Source organism: Astatotilapia calliptera, chromosome 20 (genome assembly GCF_900246225.1).
Source record: "Astatotilapia calliptera chromosome 20, fAstCal1.2, whole genome shotgun sequence".
NCBI classification, from domain to species: Eukaryota; Metazoa; Chordata; class Actinopteri; order Cichliformes; family Cichlidae; genus Astatotilapia; species Astatotilapia calliptera.
The window spans coordinates 24,234,754-24,255,885 of NC_039321.1; the positions used below are offsets into that span (position 1 = coordinate 24,234,754).

Below are 21,132 nucleotides of genomic sequence, written 5' to 3' on the forward strand. Positions count from 1 at the left end.
TAAGTCATTCTTCTCTGTAGTTGTCTTTGCGGTCATTTTGGTGTTGTTAGGTTCATTTTATTTTGTTTTCAAACTTTGTTCAGATGGTGATCAGCCTGGCAGCGCTTCCATAACTAGTAGAAACAGCCAGCAAACACAGAAACCATCACAGACAGATACACCTCTAGTGGCAGGGACACAGAAGACCTCCCGGCCTCCCTCTGTTCGTCCTAGACCTGACCACTTACCTCTAGGATCTCCAGACCCCGGAGCCCACCCCCTCTATCTGGGAGTAGCATCACTTACAGGTAATCAATTTGATATACAATAAATAAAATAAAAAGCTATCCATTAATATCCATGTGCACTGATTGAAGAATCATCTTGGAACATTGTTGCTCTTTCTCACAAATACCACTGTAAAAAATACTCCACTGGCCTTATGCAAGTATGCTCTCTGAGTACAGCATGCAGTATGCGGCACACCAGAAGTCCAGTAGCTAGCTGTGGCTTTACTAGACTGTTGGGTGCAGTTACACATCAGACTGCTTAATGACCTGACTGCACCTCTGTTGGATAAAGTCTAGAAAGGTTCAGAGCTGCAGTGTAAAAGCATCAATATAAAAATCTCATCTGCTATCTAATATATGACATTATTTCAGTGTGAGAGTCTGTATCTGTGATTTTATTTATTTATGAAAATAAATATTTTATTGTTTTTGCGCTCATAGAAAACATTTGCTTTGCAACATTTGCTGTGAAATTCACTTATAAAGTGTTGTGTTTAACTTGGAGGCATCTAACAGTGTGGTTTCAGAATTCAACCAAGTGAATTCTACAGGAAAATGTGAATGACCTTGCTCGGGTCTAGTTTGTTTGTCTTTGGTTGCTGCAATGTGTTGTTGGACTCCTCATGTAAATGTGAAGCAGGCGACTCTACTGACCTGTAGTTAGAGGTCATTATGCAATGATGAAATCTTAAATATGAACACTGCTGCGTAACCCATTACTCCTAATAGAAGCCTTCACTACTATGCATTGTACCTAGAAAACATTGAACCATCTGTTTGCTTCTCTCTTTTTTGATTATTATTATTCTAGACTTTGGTCCTCACTATTTTGTCAGCTGCAGTATTATTTTGCAAAGTTTTTCTCACTTTTAAACTTTTGAAAATATATCAGCTCGTTTGTGAAAACCCTCCTGCGTATGCAACATATTTTATTTTTATTTTTATCCTCATCTCTCCTTTCTCTTACCCCTCCAGGCGGCAGAGACAGGACGGGCAGGGCAGTAGTTGAACTGTATGGTGACCACCCGGGATGGCGAACAGCTGTAACAAGCCAGGAGATCTTCCAGATGCTGCTCTACTTCCACTCTATTACCAGGTAAGAAATGAATAAATCATTCAACCAAACACTTAAAATAGACCCTCTCTGCATTCACAGACCTGCTGGAAAGCAGGAGTTTTCTCATTTATGTGGTTGTCTCTGTTTTATTTGTGGAAATACTGTGTGCTAGTTGGAATGTTTGTTTTTGTAGGACAGAAATCAGAGACAGTGGGATGACACTAGTGTTCGATGCGAGGAAAACTAATCCTCAGCCGCACCTCTATAAAGCTTTGATGACTCTTCAGGTATGAAGCAAACAAACTTTCCTTATTACAGCTTGCTACAGCTGATCACAGGTAATTGATGTTTTATGTGTTAATCTCTGGCTGAGTGCTCCTGTTTGCAGATCATAAATACTGGGTGAAAGATCAAGTCCTAAAATGCATCAGCACCCTGCTTGTTTGCAAGAGAGCAAGAGATGACATTAGTTTTCAGTATACATCTGTTGATTTATTTGTCATGATTAGCTCAGTGGAGTGTTAAATCCTTGCAGGAGCAGCGCCCTCAAGCAGTGAGCAGTTTGGTTATGCTGGTGGACAAAGAGAACAACTTCAGACCAGAAAGGTGTCCAGGGATACAGGTCAGCTTTTTCACTCTTTACATCCATTTTTAAAAGAAAGCCCTCGTAAAGCAGGGGAGTTAAACATTAGGCCCAGGGGGCAGAATCAGCTCAGCACAAACGCTAATCCAGCTCACTGAACATCTGTGTGTATGTATTACATGCCATATATGTATATATTATGCATTATTTCTAAGAGTGCAAAAGCATGTGTGTCTAGCCATGCAAATATCTTACATCTTGAGACTCTTTGCATTTACAGTCCTGTTCCCCAGAAGACAATTTCTTTCTTTTGTGAATGAAATCTAATCTCCTATATGTGTTTGCAACTGAACTCTGCCTCCTGACATCTGACCCACGTTAACTCATGGACTGAACATACACACACACAATGGACAACTGTACCCTCAAACACACAATAATAACATGGAGTGAACCACCACTCACAACCACTAGCACTTTATATAGCCTCTGTAGAAATTATCCACACCCTCACTTACCTTAACTGCACTACTGTATAGCCCTGTGTAAACAATCATTCTGTACATACAATAATTTTTAACCCTACAACTGTTTACAACTTGCATAGTTCCCATTTCTGTATAGCTGTATATCTCAGATTCCTGTAAAGTTATTTATTTCATATTCTGTATAGTTTTTCATATTTATATCCTGTCCATATCCTGTACATAGCTTGTACTCACTACAGCCTGTACATACTTATAGTTATAGAATATTCACAACATACTTCATACCGTGTACATTATAACATACCATAATAGACCCATTTCTGTAATATACTTACATATCTATATTATTGCTAATATATATTGTAATATATCTATATCACTAAGCACTTCTGGATGGATGCAAACTGCATTTCGTTGCCCTGTACCTGTGCATGTGCAATGACAATAAAGTTGAATTCTAATTCTAATTCTAATTCTAACTAGCAACAGCTAAATATTTTGTTAAGAGAGTAAAATATGTCATATTGCATGACTATCAGCTGTTGAAGGAAAGAACAGGTCTTTAATCAAAGATAAGTTTTCTTTATCAGATGTTTTGTTTTCAACGGTGTATAAGATGAACTAATTACAAAACTAATAGATCAAAACGATCTGCTGTTGATCTTATAAGGACAATCATCTAAATCAAATACCAGCAAACACACCGAGAGGTCCAAAGTTCCAGTTTTGTCCGTGCACTAATTAGTTAAAATGAAAGCAAAAAATGTAGAATTTGAAGGATTTAATAAACCAGATTACATAAAGATCTACAATGTGTCTGCTAAAGGTGATAAGTGAACAATCTCCTGTGGTTAAATACTGAGTAATGACTTAAATATGTTCCTGGTAATTTGACAGACTGATATAGTGACATCAGTTAAATCGTTGCTGAAGCTGGTGGAGGTGAGTCAGCTGAGTTCACACCTGGATGGGACACTGTCTCGTGGTAACGTTGACTGGAAGGAGCTACATCAGGTGAGGCCGTCACATTATGATATTAACTGTTTCCATTTGTCCATGCCTGTCTGCCTTTTCACTGCTTAGCCACATCTTTTGTTCTGCAGAAACTCTTCCCATTTGTCTACGATCTGCATGTGGCCTCCAGCCTGCTCCTGAGAGCCATCAGCAAGCTCGAGGAGCCCCGCAGGACAGATACTGTACAGGTACTTGAACACTTGCCTTTGACTGGTTTTTCATTTTGTTATTTGGACCTTGGAAATTGAGGTTACCTTCTCCTCAGTAACTACTTCTTTGTTTGGTCTTTATGTAACAGGGTGTGCAGCAGTGCATGATAGACCAGAGGACTCTGATGAGGGATGTTCTGGAGGACAGCCGATTGGTCAGCCTGCAGAGAGAGGGTGGAGCTATCCTGGCTAGGCTAAGGAAGCAGAGCGACCTCAAATACCCCCACTGTGAGGACTTTAGGTAACCACGAATCATCCTAATGCTATGTTTGCAAGTGTAGAAAATCCCAGCTGTTGTCCTACAGTCTGATTCAGGTTTTGCTGTGAAACAACAAGTGTCAGTATCTTTCTATAACTGGCAATTAAACATTGTTAGAATAGCAAAGTGTCATCTTAACATCACATTTGCCGTAGTTTATTGAATATGAAACAACAGGTACAGGAAAGAACATGAGGCCAGACACACTGATTCATTTATAAGTAAGTGTTTTCCTACACTTTGAGTAGGTGCTGGCCTTTATCTTTTCAGGTAAGTTACATTAAAAGTGTGGTCTCATCTTCAGTGGGGGTGCTGGAGTACACTGAAATGTTTAAAATGACATTCACTACTTTTATCAACTTCTTTGTGAAGCCTTTGATGTTACGTTTTCCTCAATACAGTGATGCAGTGGACTCAGTGACAGGTCTGTACAACCACGTTGAGGAGCAGGCTCACGTCCTCGTGCAGCGGTCCAACGTGTCGCTGGAGCACCTGGAGTACCTGCTCCAACTCAGAGAGATGGAGGGGCACTTCACACAGGTACGTTGACTGATGTTCTGTTTACTAAGGTTAAAGGTTTCTTATTTGAAAAGGTATTTTTAGACTAAAGTTGGTGTAGGTCCTGTCAGGGCTGGACTGGGACAAAAAATCGGCCCGGGCATTTTGACTAGAGACCGGCCCACCAGGATAAAGATTGAAAATGTGACGTCATTCAGGGGTAAAACCGCAAAGGATTCTGGGAACTTGTGGCAAGAGGTACTAGCGATAAAAAGAAACCCAAAAAATGCCAAGAAGCTGTTGTATTATTAACTGCAATAGCTGGTCGCATGACAGCCACGGGAAGCCGACGGGTAAAGAGATCGTTTTTTTTTTTTTTATCGGATTACGTCGCTGAAGAGAAATTTTTTAAGCCATGTTTCCGAAGTAAGAGCCGACGGATGGTCTGGATATACCAAATATAACGTCTCAGAACACTCCAGCTCACATGTTAGTCTGCTCCAAGCATTCCCACAAAGGTCAGAGTTTTGTTGTAGTTAATGCGTCATTTTTCTTAACATAATTGGGGTGGCTGTAGCTCAGGTGGCAGAGCAGGTCAGCCACTAATCAGAAGGTCGGTGGTTCGATCCCAGGCTGCATCCTGGCTGCATGTCAAATATCCTTGGGCAAGATACTAACCCCATGTTTGCCTACTGGTGGTGGTCAGAGGGCCTGGTGGCGCCTGTGTCCGGCAGCCTCGCCTCTGTCAGTGCGCCCCAGGGCAGCTGTGGCTACAATGTAGCTTGCCATTGCCAGTGTGTGAATGTGTGTGTGAATGGGTGAATGACTGAATGTAGTGTAAAGCGCTTTGGGGTCCTATGGACTAGAAAAGCGCTATACAAATGCAGGCCATTTACCATTTAATTGGTGATATAGGTTACAAGCAAGTCTGGCGCTGAACAGAAATTGTCGCGCTATGCTCTTTTATTTATTGTGCATAAATAGTAAATTATCCTGACACAATATTGCGTTTCGCTTCTGTTATTATGGTACATTGACAAAAACATATACTTTTATTCACAGGATAAAACAGTTTTTTTGTATCACTAATTGCCCAGTGCGATTACAGCATACAATATTATTGTCACTGCTACATTTCTGTGATGCTACCAGAAATTATTTCCACTACTAATTAATTACCGTTGAGCTCAAAGGTTATATTAATAAACGGTTAACGAATGTGTATTTATGAGGACGATTTGTGAGACTGGTAAACTTATGATACGTACGATGGTCTTTCGTTCTACACGGTGCATTTCAAGGTCCTGCACCCATCTGTCGGTAAACTGTACCTGGGCTTGTTGCAGTGATCTGAAGTTACTAAACTTCACGAGTGTATGCACTCACTCCAAGAACCTTATAATTATAAATTTGAGCGTGGTGAAAGTTGAGCAGCACGCTGACGTCTTTTGTCCACTCTGGGTGCTCCTAAGGGTCTGACCCTTTCACTCCTTTGATTTTTTCCTCGTATTTTTCTTTGTCTTTTCGTCGAGTCTGTCTTTGTATGGACCGGCATTGTTCTCCTTTTGTTTTGTACATTCCTTTTTTGTGCGGCAAAGAAAAAACAAGAAGGTATTGGAACCGGAGAATGAACGTTTTGCGGTGCTGCAAACGCTTGCATTTGATGCGGTACTTGGATTGTTTTGCCACGAGTTCCCGGCATGCAATGCGCGAAAATCACGTGATTGCTAAACAAGGGGGAGGGTGCATCCAGCCTCCTCGGCTGTAATTGGTCCAGCCCAGAGTCGATCATGACCAATTGGCCAATCCAACACCTTTCATTATATATACCCTTCCTAAAAAAAAAAAAATCCATCGGCCCATAAAAACAAAAAATCGCCAGCGGCCCACCGGGCAAATGCCCGGTATGCCCGATGGCCAGTCCAGCTATGGGTCCTGTGATCCTGACATCACAAAAGGCCACTGATTCAGCAAGGAATTAGGTGGCTGTATTGAAGTGTAGAATTTCAGGATTTTTGTGTGTAAATAAATTGAAAGTATAATTTAGCTGTAATTGATCATATAGAATATAGTGTTAAAAAGAAAAAACGAGGGCTTGTGCAAGATTTCCTCTAGTTTGTGGCTTTTAATATCACTTCATTACAAATTTAAATCAGGCACTGATGGTAACTTATTTATGCTCTAAGTTGATATATATATATATATACACACCTCAGTGTGTATATATATATATGTGTATATATGCATACATATTATATATACATATATATATATTTATATAAACAGGTAATATGCAAACAGTTTATATTTTATTCCTGCTCTCTTTGTGTTATAATGCGAATGAACAACAAAAAAAAACTAGACACTAAAACATTTTAATTAACTCAGTGCTGCTTTTAACTGAGAAATGAAAAGCAGCACATTCAGTTTAGTTGCAGCTGAATATGCATATGCATATGCACACACTGGAGTCTGCACATATTCAGTTTTCTTATATGCTACATTACCAAATACATAACTTTTGTGTCTCCACCCCTATGTAGATTCAGCAGTGGTTTAATGAGGAGGGAGAGCACCATTTGTTGGAGGCAGAGTCAGTGGAGGACTCTGGAGACAGAATGGAGCAGATCCTCAACATCTTCACTGGTTTCCTAATTGAAGCTAATGTCAGTCTAAGATTTTATTTGTGATTGCCACTCTCCCTGTATTTGTGTTTGTTTGTGCAGCTCTCTGAGTCTCTCTTTCTGTCCCCCTGCAGGACCGACGGCACCACGCCATGTCTTTGGTGTCAGAGGCCGAGCGGCTTCAGCAGAGACGGATCTCCTACCCAGAGACTGAGGCGTTCAGGGATTTTGTCTGTACCTTCAAGTCAGGCCTGGAGGACTTCCTATGCCGAGCAGAGGCGTGTGGCAGAGAGCTGCAGATCATGGTCAACGTGTGCGATTTTTGTGAGCAGGTTTGTATTTGATACTTGTCGCTTGTTGCTCTCATACTGCATGTTTTGCCTGTTTGGGAACCCCAAACTTTCATACTTTTTATCCTGTACTTTGCATTTTTTAACATCTGACTTTCTAGGTTAGAACTACTCGTTTTTTAAAAAGTAGTAAGAAGTCTTTTTCATTTACTTTTATTTAAATAGACATTTCTTTTATAAACAGGCTACAGCACTGTCCAGTGAATGCATTGATTACCTGGACCAGTGTCAGTCCAGAATCCATGCAGTGCAGGACCTTGAAAGCGCCTCACAGGTTAAACAAAGAGACACTCTGCTCCAAAACCAAGACTCTAGTCCAAACATTGCATCCCTTTGTCAGTTTGACATCCATACAGAGCAAGGCTCACATCCAACCACGACCGGTGTTTCCCCCTCATGCACCGACAGCTCCATCCTCCAGGCTTTCCATGACAGGTTCCAACAGTTCAGCCCGGAGAAATTCCAGGAGGTAAAGGCACAGGCCAGCTTCCTGCAGGGCTCCCGGGGGATGCGTGTCTGGAACTTTGCCTGGCTGAGAAGTCAGGAAGCCCGGCAACAGCTTCAGGAGAGGATGCACAATGTGGATGAGGTTTATCACCAGCAACCAGATTCTAGCAGCTGGTGTGAAGGTCATTTTGTTGACGTGGTGAGCACTAATGTTCAGACAGCTTCTCCCGGCAGCCATAATTTGGTGGTACAATCAACCCCTGGGCCTCGGCATCCACAGTGGGAAAGCATCATGTCAGGAGCGGTGGATTTAGGAAAGAGAAGACCGATCCTGGGCAACAACTGCGCTAATTCAACAGCTGTAGCCTGCTGTAACATCATCGTTAAACCTGAGGATTACAGTGAGGCTGGAATTTACCAGGGGTCAAAGGTCGCTCCACAATCTCCTCATAGGTAAAATAATTTCTTTGGTTGTCTATCCATCCCTCTTATTAAATATTTAACTCACTTTGATTTCCAAAGCAAGTCTCACACTCTTCTGTTAGATAATATTTGTAATATTTGGGAGAATTTCTCTGTGTAATAATAATTATAATCCAATTATAGTAATTGTAGATGCCCTGTGCATTATGTCATGGTATACAAAATTTAAACAAAAAATACAAAAAGTGTTTTGGATCTCCGCTGGCATAAAAAATAAAGATTTATGGATCTGAATAAACATTTAAGATGATTAAGAACCTTAAAGGCAGTTTTGAGTTGGTTTTCTGTAGCATGGCTGTGCTACAGAAGTAGTAACAGTGTCTCTGTGTCATTTTTATACAGGTCAGAAAGGAGAACAGAAAGAGAGGTGAAGAGGAGACAAATAAGCAGAGCTAGGAGCGAGAGAGACACTGCCGCTCTGTCTCAATCCCACACTGTCGGCTGCCAATGGTTTCCATGGGGACGGGGTTTTGGGGTGAGGTCAGCGAGTCAGGACTCATGTACCACACGAGTGGCAAAAGCAGGATCATCTACTCCTCCAGAGCAGCGAGTTCGAACCCCATCATCTTGTTCCCACCATGGTCAGCCGTCTTGTCGAATCCTCCAAGAAGCTCAGAAGTTTCAGATCTCCCGCCATGGGAGCTTCTGCTCAGAAGACTCCTGCATGAGCGACCACGGGACTGTGGGGGGTAAAGGGACTTCATGCTGCAAACACTCCAGCCTGCCCACTGGGAGGAATGAGGGGACCTGTTGTTTAGAGAGTCCACATGGGAGTGCCAGCCGCGCCCTGTAAGTCTTCTGTGTGTGGGTGAAATCATTATGGCCTATAGAGAATAAGTAATATTTGATGATTAACTTTAATTTGGCTCATCTTATGTGGCTCATGTGAGTCTTTCATGCACTCTTTTCTGTCTCTAAGCTGGCAATGAAGAGCTACAGGTACTGTCTGTTCACTTTCCCTCTGTTTTTTCCATCTTTGTGTCATGGATTGATGGAACGGGCTTACTGAGCACAGACTATCAGTGCTGCTATTACCTCACTGGAAATTTCGAATATCTTAAATACTGTGCTGAGAAACTTTGTTTGCAATAAATTTACATTTAACCCAATGCAGAAGAAGTTGGGGGAAAAATGTAGGTTCGTGGTGTAAATATTTATCTGTGCCCAGCGGGTTGTTTCCATAATTCACAAATGCTGGCTTTTTTTTTCTTACTATATACGTGACGGAAGCAAAATAATAATGTATCTATCTGAAATGGGAAAGATAGCTGATGATAAGCGTAACAACGAGAATGTACAGTACTGTGAAAAAGTCTTGGACCACCTCTCATTTCTTTGTATTTTTCTTCAAAGAAGTTTGTTGTATTTTTTTAATAACTAACACACTGGTACACAATCATTCATTATGATAACTCAACATTATTGAAGCAGTGTGAGGTCATCTTGACAGAGAATAAAACAAAAGGCAGCCAACATCCGAAAAAGAAAACACTTTCAACCTTTCAACCTCAGAACTGTACACACAGTATTCCCATTTATGTTTGCACATTACAATAAACCGCTGCACCTTTACCTATATTTGTAGGAAAATATAAAAAAAATAAGGGCCGGTCAAAGACTTTTACACAGTACTGTAGTTATCAGAAGATGTCTGCACTTTTTTTTTACCTGAGCATGTTAACATTTGTTTAGAATATTTTGTATGATTATATCCTCCTGTCACCAGGAGGCTGCAGCGTGTCATGGAGGAGTTGGTGTTCACAGAGAGGGAGTATGTCCGCTCCTTAGGCTACATCCTCACCCACTACCTCCCCCTAATGGACAGACTAGACATCCCCCAGGACCTCAGGGGCAAGCGAGGGGTCATCTTTGGCAACCTGGAGAAGCTTTATGATTTCCACAGCCACTATTTCCTGCCAGAGCTGGAGGCCTGTCCAAGGGAGCCTGCGATGATGGCCCGCTGCTTTCTCAGACACGTGAGTAACAACTCTGTGACTGCGTTATACTTTTTCATACAATATTTATTCTACATAATGTTTTTACTTCTTCTCAGAAAAAATTTTCACTTTACATTAAACTGTATTTTTCCACAGAGTGAGAGTTTTGGTCTATATGCTTTGTACAGCAAGAACAAACCTCAATCAGATGCCCTGATCCTGCACCGTCCCCATGACATCTTCAAGGTTAATTTACGCCTTCCTGTCAATGAAAAACTTTTAAAGCAGTTTTCTAACTTAATGATGTAAAGGAGATTTACTGTATTTATTATAACTCTAACTTACAACTCTAAAAGAGCTGAGTGATTAAAAGTATTCCACAGACAACGTTTTACCCCTCAGCTGAAGGGGCTGATGGGCTATTGTTGTTACCCACTTACCCCGTTACTGGCAGGTGGAAGGGAGGTGTGGAGACCCAACTATGTGAACATGATAAATCAAGAATGAGGCACTGTAGGATTTTCAAATCGATACGATTAGGGATGGGTATCGTTTAGGTTTTATCCGATACCGGTGCCAAATCGGTACTTTTGAAACAGTGCCGGTGCTTAAACGGTGCTCGAACCGGTGCTTAAAGAATGGAGAACACAAACTTTGTCCAAAAACCTCTCATGTTCAGCTGTTTTTTTTTGTAAAAAGATAACAATGTGTGCCTTTTCTGCAGCTATGTGGCATATATGGTATCACTCTTGGCTGGAAGCAGTGCTTAATCAATGGAAAAAACACAAACTTTGTCCAAAAACCTCTCATGTTTAACTGTTTTCCACTTTTTCTTTGGTCATTTTAGCCTTTTTGGCAGGGTGAAGGGAGTATCTGCCATCAAACAAGAAGACAGCCGCATGTAGCTATGATGATGTTTGCTAGTTCACCTTACATGCATTAATGTAATAACGTGGTTAGCCTACTCAACGTAAATTACACACGAACAACATTAAGCTACTCACGCAGAGAAGAACGGCTTCTGCTGCATCATCATCCTCATCATTTCTGCTACACTGGCAGGGCTAGGGGCCGGGACTCTATTCTTCGGGTTTTTGGGGGATGTTGCTCCGGGTCCGATAACTGGCAACCCACCCGACGTGCACGGTGTGAGGTCTCGCAGCAAGCTATCAAATACCGCGCATTTCTCGGCTTTTAAAAAAAAAAAACGCTATGCGTCGCCAGCTGTTTAATCAGATTCTTGGTGTTACCTCCTTTGACAGTATCAGCTTAAAGCACTTGTTGCAGGCTGCTGAGTTTGCATATTTTGCTGTGAAGTACAGCCAGACTTTTGACCGCTTTGCCTTGGGCATTTTTAATCTGTAGCTCTGCTCTAACAGAACGTACGTACCTGGCCCCGCCTACTATCCTCGGAAACGTAAAATGATTGGCTAGAAGTGTATCACAGCTCAGGAAAAAAAAGCACCGAAATAAAGCACCGAAATGTGCGCTGCTTTTCGGTCTGGTTACTACCGTTTATGTCAGAACCGGTGCCATCATGGCACCGGACACCGGTACCCATCCCTAGATACGATAGATGCACCTGGTAAAAACAAATTCTAATCTGTGTGACCTCGATCTCACGATCGGGGCTTTTGAAAGTTTCAGAGTTTTCTGAAAATCTGGTGTTTGCGGTAACTCAAGAAGGAACCTAGGCACCTAGGATGTTCAAACTTGTACCATAAGTGCATTTTCTAGGAAGCGTAGGGGTAGCAGTATGTTTAATAATGCACCCTTCCAAGGTATATAAGAACAGCTCCCACCATTGTCCAACAGCTACAGTAGGAGTGTTTGTGCCATGCTTTTACTTTTTAGACTTACGCTCTACCTTTTTTGTTCCTTCACAGAAGAAGCAGCAGGAGCTGGGAGACATGATGGACCTTTCATCCTACCTTCTGCGCCCTATCCAGAGAATTAGCAAGTACAGCCTTCTGCTCCAGGACATGTTAGCTTTGGCTGGCTCATACAGGCCAAAAGATATAATCCAGGATGCACTGTGCATTTCTAATATATGCGCGCAAAGCGTGTCCGGCCCAGCTGTGTATGTGCCTGACCTGACGAGCAGTGAGAGGGAGCGGGAGAGGGCCGAGATCCAGGCTGCCGCAGCTCTGATTCGATTTCAGATGCGTCATGGCAACGATTTACTCACCATGGATGCCATTCAGGATTGTGATGTAAGATTTTAAAACGGGAGGCCGGGTCAACTTAAATTACAGTTGTTGCATGACAGTGACAGTTGCGTCCCCTTTTTTCTGTCAGGTGAATTTGAAAGAACAAGGCCAGCTGATTCGCCAGGATGAGTTCACGGTTTTCTTCAGGAAGAAGAAATGTGTCCGCCGCGTCTTCCTCTTTGAAGATCTGATTCTCTTCAGCAAGACCAAGAAGACGGACATCGGAAACGACGTGTACATCTACAAGCAGTCATTCAAGGTCTGCACATGTCCTTGCTCATCAAAGGGTTGTCAGAACCTAAACAGTCAACCCTTTTTGAACCTTAAAACACAATTTACAAGGAATTACATGTCAATGCTGCTTGAATCCTCCAGGATGAGAAATTTCTACATCTCTTTCTATTTTCTTCTTCAGACAAATGACATTGGGATGACTCATAACTCTGCTATGAGCGCTCTGTGTTTTGAGATCTGGTTCCGGAGGAGAAAAAGTGAGGACACCTACACTCTGAGAGCCTCAAGCGTGGAGGTGAAGAAATCCTGGACCACAGACCTGGAGAGGATACTCTGGGATCAGGCTGCTCATAGTAGAGGTTGTGACAACATACTGTCTTTATTTAGCATTTGACCCAGTGCACGGTGCTTCACAGGTTTAAAAACATATTGTGAATCTACGTTTTGTTCCAGAAATGCGCATGCAGGAGAGGGTATTCATGGGAATGGACCGCAAGCCATTCATGGATATTCAACCCAGTGATGCTGCAATTTGTGACCGAGCTGTCAGCTGTGTTGTTACCGACAGAAGTAAGGAGCTGCACATACAACATTTTAAACTAAATTCCACTTCATCTATCAGATATAACATAACAATTCAGAGTTCTCTTGCAGTCTTGGTGTTATTTCCACCCTTTGTACTATAGTTTTAGTTTTTTCAGTTAATTAAAAGTTTAACATTTAATTCATCCATTTAACCCTCCCAAAAGGCTTGAGGTTGACATTAGGTTGTAATTATTATTGTGTCATGGCTCTGGGGATGGTTAGGAATTAATTGAGTTGAAAATCACTATAATCCATTGCAAAAAAAACAAAAAACATCATTCCTTTTCCACAGCTGATATGCTTGCAATTGGTGTAACACCACCAAAGTGTAACATTCCAATTGGAATCTTTACACTAGTAAAGATCCCCTGGATACAGGAAATCTGATCAAGGGCTGTGTCCTGAAACATATTTAAGTTAAATGTGACAATAAAGGCACTTTACGTGTTATTTGAAAAACTTTAACTTACAGTGGGGGAAATAATTAATTGATCCCTTGCTGAATTTGTAAGAATTTGTAAGTGTCATGTCATTGAATAAAATAAGTATTTGATCCCCAAGCAAAGCTTTAGCACTTGCTGGAGAAACCTTTGTTGGCAACCACAACAGTAAGATGGTAGTTGGTCACCAAGTTTGCACACATATCAGGATTTTGGCCCAATCCTCTTTACAGAAACTCTTAATCCTTTATCTTTCTTGGCTGTCAACAGATTTTGTATATGGCTGAGGTCTGTGACTGGCTAGGCCACTCCACGACCTTAACATGCTTCTTTAGCCCGACAGTATGGGTATGGTATGGGGTGTGTCAAAGATTTTACGCCCATTGAGTCATTTACATAAAATGGGCTTGTTCTGCCCAACTGCCTTCAGATCCTCCATTGTAGTTTGGACTAATCCACCACCTTTCTCATTATCACTCCCACCTAATGAAGCAAGATCCTGCATGGAGCTGCAGACTAAGCGCAACTGATTGTCATTTGTATTTCTTCCATTTCCAAACAGTCACACCAGCAGTTGTCATCTTCTCACTAAGATTCTTGTTGATTGTCTTGTAGTCCATTCCAGCCAGCAGGCCTGCAATCTTGTCCCTGATGTCCTTTGCCAGCTCTTTGGTCTCGCCCATGGTGGGAGAGCTTTATACACATAACAATTTGAGATCAGGAGTATCTGTAATTAACTGATGAATACACTGATTGTAATCTGTGGGAACCACAAATCTGGCTGGTTTGTAGTGGATCAAATGATTATTTCCTCCACTGTGCATGTATCACTTACAAAGAGCACATCAAACAAAAGCTATTATAATTGAGGAAGCGCTGAAATACTCTCAAAAACTACTTTTTTGTATTTTTATAAAATTCTTTAATGAATTGTTTTTAATCAATTGCATATCATTTCATTCTTCTTGTTCTATCACATCACAGATAATTTTGGGGAATGGGGGGCTGTGCATCAGTTTGGTCTTTGTTGTACTAAACGTGTTATAAAGCGCTTTGAGGGTCTCGAAAAGCGGTATATAAATGCAATCCATTATTATTATAAACAAATTTTTATAGCACTGATTTTATTGATTGCCCTGACATTTGGTAAAGCCCACTAATCCAGCTACGGAGAGAATACTTTTTCATGTGCATGTACTTCAACAGTCCTCATTGCTCACTAATCAAGCCCATTATTGTCTCATTAATATCTATGTATGTCGTCAGTCCCTGTGGCGTGTTGTTCACACAGGGGTTTAGACTATCCCCGACCTCACTCCATTGGCTCTGGCAGCACCACCTCCACCACCCTCAGCCAATCGTCTTCCTCATCCGGCCGTGGCTCACTGCCCCCTGCCGGACATCCCGGGAACCTGTCGCAGGGCGTGGATGCCAATCCAGCTGTCTGCTCCTCCCCTGACGCTGTGACTGACAATGAACTCAACAATCATCACCTACATCAACATCACCTTAACTATGAGCAGTGCAATGATCGCCATCCACTGAGTGAGTTTATTTTAAGGTTTTTTGTTCCCTATAGAGAGACGTGTTTGTTTGCTGCTGACTTTTTAACTTACTAGTATTCAAACAGTAAATGACTAAATGATAAATCAGAACTAATCATATGGTGATTATCCTAACATAGAGCAGTAGTTATATTTAAATCCACTGGAGGGTTTAAGTTTATCTTTTAGTTTGGCCCAATCTAGTGGCACAGCAGTGTGAAAAACTGCAGTGCGATCTTTACTAGGTTTCTATTTTTTTCTTGAACATCACTATGAAATGTTAACTTATATCAGTTTGATGTCAAAAAACCTGTTTTCTTTCCGTGTAGTGGACAGCACCGAGTCTTCTGAGGAGTGCACGAATCTCTTCAGCAGCTCGGAGCACAGCTGTCTGTCTTGCATCAGTGGCGAAATAGTGGACGACTCCTCCTGTGTATCTCAGAATTCACAGACCCACCCACAGACCTGTCGGACACCCAGCCCGAGGCGAAGCAGCTCACCGACAGCTACCAGAAAGAAGCCAGGTGTAGCTCCCAAACCTCCTCATCTGGCTAATTCTCAAGTGCAGGTGAAGGTGTAACAAGGCAACCTGGTGAATTAGTAAATGAGCTGAAAATTATGGTCTCAGCGTTTCTCAGGTTGTTTTTGTAGCTCAGTTCATTAGCAGGTCTGATGCAGCAGTTTTCCAACATGACGATTCAGTGTCATTAAGAACTTAAGTTATGCAGTTATGTTTTGACTTTTTTATTACATGCTAATATATTTGAGTGGTTTCTTGTTTTGCAGGGTGATGCACTTATAATTGGAAAATCAACAGAAGTTTAATATTGAATCCCCAGCAGAAGAAAGGCAGGTTAAATTCTACATTTATGTCATTTTTCTGTGTTTTTTTATATTAAAAAAGGATACTATTCATGTGTATGTGGTAGTGCATATACACGGGGGGGACAGCATTTAAAATTCCTTAAAAAATTACGAAACCAAGCCCTAGCTTGAAAGACATACACCATAAAACTTTCTGTTGTTAAACCTTTAAATTTGAATAACAGCAGCTAACCTTATGTTGGTCATTTAATAGTCTTTGAAGCCTAAGGACACTTCTTAAAGAAATAGTGACAGATGTGGTTATATCAGTGGCACAGCATTCAGAATAATATGCGCTTTTAATATTTTTACAGATTGGACTTCAACTCAGGCTGGTCAGTCCTGCTGCGGTCACCCAGCAGAGATGGATGAACTATCAGAATGAAAAATATTATGTACAACCAGACTTTGTCATTTTAGAGGCGTTTGGGGTTTGCTTTTGCATGTGTCATACCTCAGTCACTCAAATGTGGTAAATTTGATCATATGAAGAAGATAAGGCTGTGATGCTGATGTCACACATTCATCATGAAGTGTGAAACGTAGCGCCATCAGTGGGAGTTTTTTAATAAACACAATCAGATATGTGATACGAGGTGTGCCTAGTCTTTTTGCCCATCAGAGTCGTCCTAATGCCCCCCAATGCAGGTTTTACCTTTATAAAGAACCAGGTATCTGCTGTTACAGCTGTGGTGGATTAAAACCATAGCAAAAATATGCAGTTGAATAGGAATAATTATACCTGCTGCCTCACATTAGGTCACCAAAAATTCCAGAAAAACATTCTCATGTCATGAAATATAACTAATATATATTTTAAAGTGTGATTTGTCTTTTCTGCTGATGTCTGGAGGCTGTGTTATAAAAGAGCCCCTTGGGGTGACCAGATAGCAAGGAGGCATTCTATGACTGCATACTTTTTAAAATATGATTTGTATGATCTTCTATCCTGTACAGCTTGTACAATTGTTGATTAACAGGGATCATAGAGATAATGTTTTATTTATGGCTGTCTTGAAAGGTAGCAGCTCATGTGAGACAAACACCAGAGCAGCATGTATAAACCACTCCAATCTAGAGTATTTAATGCTTTTTTTTTTCTTTTGTCAAAGTCAAAGCATTGCTTAGGAAGTAAATCGCAATCATGTATTTTTGCCAGCTTAACCACATTGTTCTGCCAATACGCTCGCACAGAGCCCAGTACTACTTGGAAACTCAGGCTTAACATGAATGGGGATAAACTGAGAAATGTGGATACTGTATGGATTGAAATATAAAATTAATTTAATTAATCTACAGTAAATAACACTCGTAAATACATTTCTGTTTCTTCTGTACTGTAACCTTTTGAGGGTCCTTTTACTGCCACTGTATTTTTAAACTGATGCTTTTTACCTGTATGCCTCTAAGTTTCTTAGTAATCCTCCACCCACCGATGTATCTGTACGGAGAGACTAGTCACTCGTGTGTTTTCATATCTTGATTTAAATGACTGTGTGTGTGCAGGGAAGCAAGAAAAGCTACTTCATAATAAGCAGTGAATAGAATAAGGCCTTAATCTTGCAAGCAGAAACCACTTACCGTCTAGGGTCCACTAAGCGTTACATCTGCTCCATGTACCAAGTTTCTCTTTATGAAAACGACCATTAAAACACATTTTTAAATGTGTTTTCTTTAAAGGTACCGGTGATGAGTGTCATGATTTTCTAAGTTTTGTTATTCTATGTAAATATAAAGAGTATACAAATCATGACAGGAAAAGCTAAGGCAGTAACACAGTAGCCTTTGGTTTGCATGTTTGTTTTTCATGGCACTCACCTTTTGTGCATCTGTATCCCTTTCCTTTGTGCTGACTTGCTTTCTTTTATACTTTTTATTTGTTGATGTAAATTAGTTCTGTTTCTTAATTTTTCCTATTCAAGGTCAGTAGGGTTGTGTTGTTTCTTTCCACCCTGAATTAAGGTCTAAACGACTCAGTCATGTGAGGAGCAAAGAGAGGAAATGCAGCCCTTCCTTATTACACACACAACATCCTCACAGATACAGACACTTACTGTGCTACCTACATACGTGCATGATATATTCTGATGACAGTATAATTTTGCAAAAACTAGATTTTTTTTAATGTTATGTTTCAGCCGTGGTCTTCTGTTTTGTCTGTTTGTTGTTTTTACAAAAGCCATTTCATATTGACCATCTGACCTGTAAGCAACATGAGGAAAACCTCATCAGTGCTTTTATATAACCTAATGTTACTGAGCTAAAAACAAACAAACAAAAGTTGGTGTTGTAATTACCTACCCTTAATTTGAAAAGTCAGTGGGATGTGTTCCTGTTTTACATTGTAAAATGTAATTTATACTTTTGTGTTCAACAATAAATTAATATATGATGTAAATGATTTGGGGAAAACTTGTTTTTGTTTTTATCTTTAAATTTAGTGAGTAAGTAGTAGTGTAATTATTTACTCACATCAACTGAGCCTAATTGCTATTACTTTGCTGAGTTAGCACTGTTTGTTTTAACACATGATTTACTGGTTTAGGTCGTGAAGAGAGTCTGTCACAATGCTAGATGCAGAATGAAAGTTCACAAAAAAGGAAGGAGTGTTGTCTCTCTGACCTTCATAACTAAAAACAGAGTTACTGATGTGAGGAGCAGACAGATGGGGGCGTCCCGATTAAGTTACACATGCTACAAATATCCCTCAGGAGCTGTTACACTGTGCAGTCTTTAACCAATAAGCAGCAGCAGCTGAAGTGTGATTTTGCAGAGTGAAAGGACACGAAACCTGCTGCAGATATGAGCCAAGGTAGGGCAGAAGGGGAAAAAAAAGGGTTTTAACACCTGCAGATTAAGATGCAACTTTGTCATCATTTTAGGTGGGGGAACTTACACAATCGGTGGCTGACTAAATACTTTTTTGCCCCACTGTATTTCCAGTCTCGCTGACCAAAGTCCTTAAACACATTCAGAAATTCACACACCTCTTTTGTTACTAAACTACTGTAGAGCCCTTTTCCTTTCACACACACGTTCATGTCACTACTTTGTCTGCAGCAGCTTTATTGTTTTCCGCCTGTATTGTGAGTTTAATCTCTTAAGATTTTTCGGGTAGTATAGTTTTATCTTCCTTTGAAAAATCAACTGCTCTGCTGCCACTACACTCTTTCATGTTTGTGATTGGTCAGATGCTACCAATGCCACTCCTTACATGGAAACGTGCAGGGGAAACCCTGGATTTACTCAACAAGCTGTTAACTAGCTTTGTGATCACTTTTTTTTGTTGCAGATGTTAGGGTAAGTGAATCCAGATAACAGAGAGACACCCTGAGTATATTGAAGGGAGGCAGGCAGTGTTGGACCCTTTAATAACTCTGCTGGAAAACTGAACTCATATTTTCCAGCAAAGATTTCACATGTAGAAACTGTTTCTTCTCCATCAGTAGTGCATACAGCTCCCCCTTCAACTCACCATTCTTGGTTATCAGGCTATTTAAGCACTGGCAAGCCTTAAGTTAAAAAACATCTTAGCGTTTGTTTTTAAAAGGATTCCAACATCAAGGGGACCTAATACCAAGCACAACAGATATCTATTACTTTAGAAGTTGGCAAAATCACAGTGAAACTGACAGTAAAGTGTATTCTCTGTGCAACACTAACCCTGAAACACTTGTCTTCAGTATGCTGCATAGTTTTTAGAAATTTCCTGTTATCAAATTTATCAGATTTGTCAGGTGTGGTTGCCCTGATAGTCCTCAATTCCGCAAACTTCTCTCCCATTCAAGGATCTGAAAACCAAATCAACAATGAGGGACAATTTTATTAAGAAAGGTGGACTCAAATGTGCATTTAAAAGAAAAATATAATGGACAAAATAATGACCACTGCTAGTGCTAGTTCAACCTCTTAGTAGATGAATTTAAAAATCCTTAGTGGCTTCCTTCTTGCGTGATTCACTGGAAGAAAACTTGACCTCTGATTTTAAACCTTGAGATCAAGGTCAGCAAATTGTACTTAGATTTTTAGTAGATGTACCTATGGTATTAATTTGAAAATCCTACATCTTCTCATTCTTGAGTCATCACAAAGTTGGATGTCCATGCCGAACGTGTGGCCATCCACCACCCGCCTGGTGGGGTGACAACAATACCCTATCAACCGTTTATGACTGAAGGGAGAAAAGCAGCAAAGGATTCACAAAAGATGCCAACATTTAAATTTGAGAAAAAAATTATTTAAAAAAAAAATGAAAAAACAAAAGTCTCTGTAACTGACAGGTTTTTAACTCCATCCATCCATCCATCATCCATCCATCCATCCATCATCCATCCATCCATCATCCATCCATCCATCCATCCATCCATCCATCCATCTTCTTCTCCGTATCCAGAGCCAGGTCTCGAGGTTTTTAACTCAATATGTGAAATCTGTTTCTATCATATTTAGAATTTTAATGTAAGGGGTCAAAATATCATCCAGCCTCTGTAAAATGTCTCTAGAGCAGGCAAACAGGTACAGCCCCAGTCAAATATATGCACACACCCGAAGACAGGGAAGTTTCTCATTATCCGAGACAAGTCATAATAAAAACCAACACGAAACTCTTTGACTGTTTACACAATGAACATGAAGTCAGTGCAGGAAGCTTACTGCATCAATTCGGTTGATGTTCTTTTGTTGAGTGTTTCATTATAAAATATGGGAAATAATGAAAAATAAAGAAATACTCCTTTTTAAAAATATATTTGTTATCCTTTTAACAGCTTTATTTGACAGAAACAGTGAAGATCGACAGGAAAGGCATGCGGCAAAGGGCCACAGGTTGGACTAGTACCCAGGCCCGCCACTTTCAGCCATGCGGCATATGGTCACCTGCTCATCCAGCCGAGCTAAACCGGCATCCAAGAAGTACTCCATTTTGACTGAGTGTGTCCAAACCTTTGACTGATACTGTAAAAAAACAAAACAAAAAAACAACTTACTCGTCTCTGCTGGTGATATCTTTGAATTTCTCAGTGCATGGCTGCTTGGCTG

The 21,132-nt window shown here is 40.7% G+C and overlaps 1 protein-coding gene across 2 annotated transcripts in view; it reads left to right on the forward strand.

The window, feature by feature from the left end:
• The window catches only part of LOC113013286 (uncharacterized), a 28,242-nt gene extending 11,557 nt beyond the window's left edge, over nucleotides 1–16,685 (forward strand). Inside the window, exons 4-25 of one of the 2 annotated variants that reach the window (XM_026154076.1) lie at nucleotides 84–287; nucleotides 1,245–1,365; nucleotides 1,520–1,613; nucleotides 1,862–1,948; nucleotides 3,295–3,411; nucleotides 3,501–3,599; nucleotides 3,710–3,861; nucleotides 4,281–4,419; nucleotides 6,921–7,043; nucleotides 7,136–7,333; nucleotides 7,536–8,251; nucleotides 8,624–9,070; nucleotides 10,008–10,257; nucleotides 10,375–10,464; nucleotides 12,105–12,431; nucleotides 12,517–12,687; nucleotides 12,844–13,021; nucleotides 13,116–13,232; nucleotides 14,954–15,232; nucleotides 15,561–15,799; nucleotides 16,018–16,080; nucleotides 16,410–16,685. In XM_026154076.1, coding sequence (XP_026009861.1) covers nucleotides 84–287; nucleotides 1,245–1,365; nucleotides 1,520–1,613; nucleotides 1,862–1,948; nucleotides 3,295–3,411; nucleotides 3,501–3,599; nucleotides 3,710–3,861; nucleotides 4,281–4,419; nucleotides 6,921–7,043; nucleotides 7,136–7,333; nucleotides 7,536–8,251; nucleotides 8,624–9,070; nucleotides 10,008–10,257; nucleotides 10,375–10,464; nucleotides 12,105–12,431; nucleotides 12,517–12,687; nucleotides 12,844–13,021; nucleotides 13,116–13,232; nucleotides 14,954–15,232; nucleotides 15,561–15,799; nucleotides 16,018–16,056 — 4,187 coding nt within the window. In that variant the 3' untranslated portion in view covers nucleotides 16,057–16,080; nucleotides 16,410–16,685. Of the gene's footprint in view, nucleotides 1–83; nucleotides 288–1,244; nucleotides 1,366–1,519; nucleotides 1,614–1,861; nucleotides 1,949–3,294; nucleotides 3,412–3,500; nucleotides 3,600–3,709; nucleotides 3,862–4,280; nucleotides 4,420–6,920; nucleotides 7,044–7,135; nucleotides 7,334–7,535; nucleotides 8,252–8,623; nucleotides 9,071–10,007; nucleotides 10,258–10,374; nucleotides 10,465–12,104; nucleotides 12,432–12,516; nucleotides 12,688–12,843; nucleotides 13,022–13,115; nucleotides 13,233–14,953; nucleotides 15,233–15,560; nucleotides 15,800–16,017; nucleotides 16,081–16,409 lie in introns of those variants that run through there. The other variant, XM_026154077.1, reaches the window with a different exon arrangement.
• Nucleotides 16,686–21,132: the final 4,447 nt, after the last annotated feature.